The sequence below is a fragment of the Penaeus japonicus genome, unplaced genomic scaffold, assembly GCF_977035675.1.
Source record: "Penaeus japonicus unplaced genomic scaffold, GWHDUDI00000001_assembly GWHDUDI00000042, whole genome shotgun sequence".
NCBI classification, from domain to species: domain Eukaryota; kingdom Metazoa; phylum Arthropoda; class Malacostraca; order Decapoda; family Penaeidae; genus Penaeus; species Penaeus japonicus.
In genome coordinates, this window is record NW_028234444.1 from 13,984,495 (window position 1) to 13,991,994 (window position 7,500).

The window sequence follows — 7,500 nt, forward strand, 5'->3', positions numbered from 1 at the left end:
CTTATCATTATTATCATTGTTATCTTCATTAATGATGATTGTTATAGTTACTGTTATTACCATTATTATCATTATCATCATTATTGGCATTATCATCATTATCATCATTATTATCATTATTATTGTTATTATCATTATCATCATTATCATTATTATTGGCATTATTATCATTATTATCATTATTATCCTCATTATTATCATTATTATTCTCATTATTGATATCATCATTATTATCCTTATTATCATTATTATCATTATAACTGTTATTATCATTATTGTTATTATTATCATTATCATTATCATTATTATTGATAGGATTATTATCATCATTATCATTGTTATCATTATCATCATTATTATCATTATCATCATTATCATTATCATCATTATTATCATTGTCATCATTATTATCATTATCATTATTATCATTATCATCATTATTATCATTATCATCATTATTATCATTATCATCATTATTATCATTATCATCATTATTATCATTATCATCATTATCATTATTATCATTATTATCATTATCATCATTATCATTATTATCATTATCATCTATATTATCATTATCATCATTATCATTATTATCATTATTATCATTATCATTATTATCATTATCATCTATATTATCATTATCATTATTATCATTATTATCATTATTATCATTATTATTGTTATTATCATTATCATCATTATCATTATTATTGGCATTATTATCATTATTATCAGTTATTATCCTCATTATTATCATTATTATCATTATTATCATTATTATCATTATTATTGTTATTATCATTATCATCATTATCATTATTATTGGCATTATTATCATTATCATCATTATTATCATTATTATCATTATTATTGTTATTATCATTATCATCATTATCATTATTATTGGCATTATTATCATTATCATCATTATTATCATCATTGTTATTACTAATATTATTATCATTATTATCATTATTATTGGCATTATTATCATTATTATTGGCATTATTATCATTATTATTGTTATTATCATTATTATTGGCATTATTATCATTATTATTGGCATTATTATCATTATTATTGGCATTATTATCATTATTATTAGCATTATTAACATTATTATTGTCATTATTTTCATTATTATTGCCATTATTATCATTACCATCATTATCATTATTATTGGCATTACTATCATTATTATTGGCATTATTATCATTATTATTGGCATTATTATCATTATTATTGGCATTATTATAATTGTTATTGGCATTATTATCATTATTATCATTGTTATCTTCATTAATGATGATTGTTATAGTTACTGTTATTATTATTATTGGCATCATTATCATTATTATTGTTATTATCATTATCATCATTATTATCAAAATTATCGCTACTATTGTTATTATCATTATCATCATTATTATCATTATTATCATTATTATCTTCATTAATGATGATTGTTATAGTTACTGTTATTATTATTATTGGAATTATTATCACTATCATCATTATTATTGGCATTATTATCAATATTGCCATCATTATCATTATTATCATTGTTATCTTCATTAATGATGATTGTTATAGTTACTGTTATCGTTATCATTGGCATCATTATCATTGTTATTGTTTTATTATCATTATCATCATTATTATCATTGTTATCTTCATTAATGATGATTGTTATAGTTACTGTTATTATTATCATTGGCATTATTATCATTATTATTGTTATTATCATTATCATCATTATCATTATTATTGGCATTATTATCATTATTATCATTATCATCATTATCATTATTATCATTGTTATCTTCATTAATGATGATTGTTATAGTTACTGTTATTATTGTTATTATCATTATCATTATTATCATTATCATTATTATCATAATCATCATTATTATCATTATCATCATTATTATCATTATCATCATTATCATCATTATCATCATTATCATCATTGTCATTCCTATCATTATCATTATCATCATTATTATTATCATTATTATGTTTGTTATTATCATTATTATCGTTATCATTATTATTGTCATTATTATCATTATCATCATTATTATCATTATCATCATTATCTTTATTATTTGTAAGGTTATCCATAGGTGTTTGTTCTGTGATGTTATCTCGATTTGGTTGTTAACCTGTTCTTGTCAGTTGGTTGTTATTAATTGCAATTTTCTGATGATAGTGATGATGAATTCGATCACTACTATTGTTACTCCTACTGATGATAGTTTTAGTAGTAATGATGATGGAGATGATGATTTTAATTATGATAATGGTTGTTATGATAATAATGATAATAGTAATGGTAGTATTAGTGCAAAAGGCAATTACAGTGAAAATAATGATGATAATACCAATCATCCTGATCAATAAGCATTACTGAAGATATCAAGGGTGATGATGAACGATAATGAATGATAATGTCCAATTACTATATTAATAAAGATTATAATCAACAGCGTGATAACAATCAATATTAACAGTGATAACAACAATAACAAAAACATGACCCCAACGCGTTTCCTTGACTCCCCAGCCCTTCGTCTCAGACTTGCCAGTGATGGTCTGGTTGCATGGGGGGGCGTTCCTGGTAGGGGGTGCTGGGGAGTACGCCCCCCTCCCCCTCCTCACAAGAGACGTGGTGCTCGTGACTCTTCAGTATCGCCTGGGCACCTTAGGTCAGGTTTGCGGGGCGTGACCTCTGTTTGACCTTTGATTTCTTTTTTTTTAATATTTGGAATTGCTATAGTTTTTATTTCCTTATTTTCGAAGATGTATAAATAAATACAGACACACACACACACACACACACACACACACATATATACATATATGTATATATATATATATATATATATATATATATATATATTTATTTATTTATATGTATATGTATATATATATATATATACATATTTATATGTATATAAATATATATATATATAAGTTTCGAAAAATGTTCTTTATTCTCGTTACTCTAGTTTTATTTTATCAAATGGAAGAGTAATGAAATAGTTGATGAAAATAACAATAATAGTAAAAAAAAGTAGTTGAAGAAAGCAAACAGTTTACAAATAGGGAAATACTAACAAGGCTTCAATATCTCACTGCACAGGATTCTTATCCACGGAGGATTCTGTGCTCCCCGGTAACCTAGGATTGAAGGACCAGACGATGGCCCTCCGATGGGTCAAGGACAACATCCGTGACCTCGGTGGTGACCCAGATAAGGTCACTCTTTTCGGTCAGGGTGCTGGGGCCGCCTCTGCGCATTTCCAAGTGTTGAGTCAACAAGCAAAAGGTACGGTCCTTCAGATGAATTAATAATCAAATAGACCCATATATATATATATATATATATATATATATATATATATATATATATATATATATATATATATATATATTTTTTTTTTTTTTAAGTACTTGTTTTTCACACACAAGTATTCAGCATACGTGACTTACAGGTCTATCTATAACAAATAATGTACAGTCATAGATCATTCAAAGGCTTTCTCTTTCTGAGCTGCAAATGACACGGCACTGAAAGAAACCAAATCATATTTCCTCATTTAATGAAATGTGCAATAAAAACAAAGAAAAAGAGAGGGTGATAAAAATCAACATTTCTCAATCTGAAGACATTTCACTTCATACTAACGATGATATAATGTAATTCCACATGCAAAAAGCGAGAACAAATCTTACTTCTCATTTTCTAACCAGGATTATTCCGGCGTGCAATATTGCAATCTGGAAATGCACTAAGTCCCTGGGCATTGAGGAAGGACCACAAAGAAACAGCCTATATCGTTGGTCAAGTGTTCAACTGTTCAGCAGCGAATAAGACCTCCAACTCCTCCTCTGCTGGTGGGTTGAACAGCACTGCTCTTCTGGACTGTCTGAGGAAACTTCCATTTCAACAGCTGACAGTCATCCCGTCGGCGTTTGTGGTGAGGGCAATGCAGGTCATGCAGGGGGAGCCGCACGAGAGAGAGAGAAAGAGAGAGAGCGAGAGAGAGAGAGAGAGAGAGAGAGAGAGAGAGAGAGAGAGAGAAATAGAGAGAGAGATAGAGATAGGTAGATAGAGAGAGAGAGAGAGAGAGAGACATACAGACAAGGGAGATAAAAATAGAAAGAGTGTGAGCCTGACTAAACAAAAAATAAGAATGATTTTCTACCGGGCGTCTAAGAACAGGTCATTCTGATGTGATTTCTTCCAGGCTGATCTGTGTTGGGTGCTTGTGCAGGTTGGGTACATGAGAAAGAAGGCCAAGGGATCTGCCGTTCTGCCATGTAATGGTTGAAATATTTCCCTCTCCCACACAGACACGAAAGCCCATCATAAGAAGCCTTCGTGATAAAGGGAGGCTTCCTTGGTGGCATATCTCTAAAAAGAATGAAAAAAAGATAAAGATCTCTAAATAGAATTAAGAAAAATTAGAAAGATTAGAAAAGACCTTGCCAGTTGGGAGACCATCGTCCATTCTAAACAACAAGTAAAGATTATAAAAAAGTGATACAAATTAGACTCCTGGGTGGCTGGTGGCTGGAGATGATGCCCCTTGAAGTGCTTAGGCTTAGAACAGCCCTGAGAGAGTGGCACTCTTTGGGATATCTATTGCAGATTGAAAACTCCAGGAGAGGAAAGTCAAAGTGCTTAGGACTTATAGTGGAGTTTATTCTTGCATATGCTTTCATAGAGAGAGAGAGAGAGAGAGAGAGTGAGTGAGTGAGAGAGAGAGAGTGAGAGAGAGTGAGATAGAGAGGAAAAAGAACGAAACTGACTTCCTTTTTATCACTTCTATGATAACTTTTTTCATATAACCTTGTATGAGTTTGATCTAATTCCCTTGGTATGTATATTTCAAATATTTGTTTTTTTCTCTGACTCGTAGAAGCAACATCATTTAAAACTGTTTCTTCCCCCTCTCCTTCTACTCCCTCCCCCCTTTCTTCCCCCACTTTCCTCTACTCCCTCCACCCCCTCCCCCCAGACGTGGCTCAGCACCCCCCAGGTCATGACGCCGCGTGTGGACGGGGCATTCCTACGCGCGCATCCTGCCTCGCTCCTACAAAGCGGCATTTACAACGAAGTGGATCTCATCTCTGGGGTGACGGAGGTCGAGGCTGCGCTGCCCGCCCTTGGTGAGTGCTCTGTTGTTGTTGTTGTATTTTCTGCCGTCTTGATGAATGGTCTGTTGTATTTTCTGCCGTCTTGATGAGTGGTCTGTTGTATTTTCTGCCGTCTTGATGAATGGTCTGTTGTATTTTCTGCCGTCTTGATGAATGGTCTGTTGTATTTTCTGCTGCTCGCTCTTGGTGAATGTTTTGTTGTATTTTCTACCGTCCTTAGTGAGTGTTCTGTTGTATTTTCTGCTCGTTCTTTGTGGGTGTTCTGCTGTTATATATTCTGTAGTCCTTGAGTGTTCTGTTGTATTTTTTGCTCGTTTTTGATGGGTATTGTATTTTTTTTTATTTATTATTTTTTTTTATTCTGGTCTCTTGTAGCTGTTCTCAGGTTGTATTCTCTGTCCGTTCAGTTGCTGTTGTATTCTCTCTCCACCATTGGTAAGTGTTCTGTTTTTGTTGAATTCTCTGCTTGTCCTCGTTGAGTGTCCTTTTGTGGCGGTTGTATTTTCTATTTGTCCGCGCTTTGGCATTTGGCATCTCTGTCCGTCTTGGTGAAACCCATCTTGTTTATGTCTTCTAATGCCTTTGATAAATCCTTTCCAAAAAATCAAATCAAATCAAGATATCACCTTGATAAAAAAAAAAATCCTTCTTCCAGCGACACTCGGCAACCCCACCCTCCAAAAGGCGCTGTTCAACGACTTCGCTTCAGTAGCACCGGCGACGCTCGGTATGGAAGGGGAGGTAGATTCTTCGCATTTGGCTCGCAAGGTCTTCAACGCTTACCTGCCCGGAGCTCAGGTCAACGAAGGCTCTGTTCGGAGTCTGGCTCAGGTGAGTGTTTTTTTTTGTATTGTGATTTTAGTTTGTTTATTTGTTATTATGGTCTTGGTGGCGGATAAATAGGTTTGTTTTGAGATTATTGGTTGATGTTTTTGTTATAATAGTTATTAGTGGTGATGTTATAGTTATTGGTAATGTTATAGTTGTAATGGATAATGTTATGGTTATTTTTGGGGGATTTTAACGTTGTCGTTTCTGTTATTCTTATTACTATCATATTTAACATCATTATTATTAAAGTAATTATTATTACTTTCACCATTTCAGGAAATTTGATTCCTGCGTATCCGTGCGCGCGCGCGCGTGTGTGTGTGTGTCGATCGTACGATATAGATAAAATCCTGACGATTAATATCTTCATATGCATAATTTTAAACATAAATTCACAGCATAATTAACATATCTATGCATTCTTATCCAATCTTTTTATTATCAATTCGGCATCTCTCTCTCTCTGGCGAAATAAACAGCTGCTAAGCGATGGGGCTTACAACGTGCCGAACGTCGAGGTGTTGCGACTTCATTGCAAGCGCGGGAGAGGAAGAGTGTTCGCGTATCGCTTGCAACACCGAGGTCTTTTTGGTGCAACTGATCTCTTCAATAGCTCCGTTGGATATATGTGTGAGATTTCTTTATTTTTATTTGATCATTTTGTTGTTATTATTGATATTATTGTTATTGTCATTATTGTTATTGGTATTATGATTATTAATATTACTGTCGTTGTCATTAATATTGTTATTATTATTTTTGCTATTATCTTATCATTATTATTATTATTGTTGTTGTTGTCCTTATCATTACTGTTGTTGTAATTGTTATTAACATCTATATTATTATTGTTGTTGTTGTTATTGCTATCACCATTGTCATCATAAATTTCACATATTTTGGTTCTCTTTACTTTGGGCTTGCATGTCTGTATTTCAACAGACAACAAGAAATAGAATTAAAAAAAATAAATGACGTTAATAATATAATGATAGGAATGATACTAACAATAAACCTCTCTTCTCTATAACGACCCTAATACGACCATTAAAAAAAAAATACTTTTCAGGGGTCAGTAATGGCGACGACTTAAAGTATCTGTTCCGAGGAGGCCTGGCCCTCAACTCGACCTCCAACATGACCTCGAGGACGACTTCGAGGTCGACCTTCTCTGTCCTCGAGTCTAAGAGCGACCAACGACTGAGTAACATTATGGTTCGCCTCTGGACTAACTTCGCTGCGACGGGGTGAGGGGGTGAGGGGGAGGGGGAGGGGTATGTTGTAGATATGGTTGTGTATAGGATTGTGTTTACTGATGGATGTGTGGGTGTGTAGGCGTGTGAGGAGAGCATGTAAATAGATATACGTGTATATGTAAAGGTACGTGTGTATATAGATACGTACATATGACACAGACACACAAACACGTGTATACGTACAAACACGCACACACAAACACACACACACACTCACACACACACACACACACACACACAC

General features: G+C 32.9%; 1 protein-coding gene across 1 annotated transcript in view; it reads left to right on the plus strand.

Moving 5' to 3' along the window:
• Positions 1-2,374: 2,374 nt before the first annotated feature.
• LOC122249324 (venom carboxylesterase-6) overlaps positions 2,375-7,500 on the plus strand; it is a 14,989-nt gene continuing 9,863 nt past the window's right edge. Inside the window, exons 1-7 of the mRNA XM_086534967.1 lie at positions 2,375-2,714; positions 3,152-3,337; positions 3,763-3,989; positions 5,034-5,184; positions 5,828-6,003; positions 6,483-6,633; positions 7,073-7,250. Of these exons, the coding sequence (XP_086391093.1) occupies positions 2,597-2,714; positions 3,152-3,337; positions 3,763-3,989; positions 5,034-5,184; positions 5,828-6,003; positions 6,483-6,633; positions 7,073-7,250 (1,187 nt within the window). The 5' untranslated portion in view covers positions 2,375-2,596. The remainder of the gene's footprint in view (positions 2,715-3,151; positions 3,338-3,762; positions 3,990-5,033; positions 5,185-5,827; positions 6,004-6,482; positions 6,634-7,072; positions 7,251-7,500) is intronic.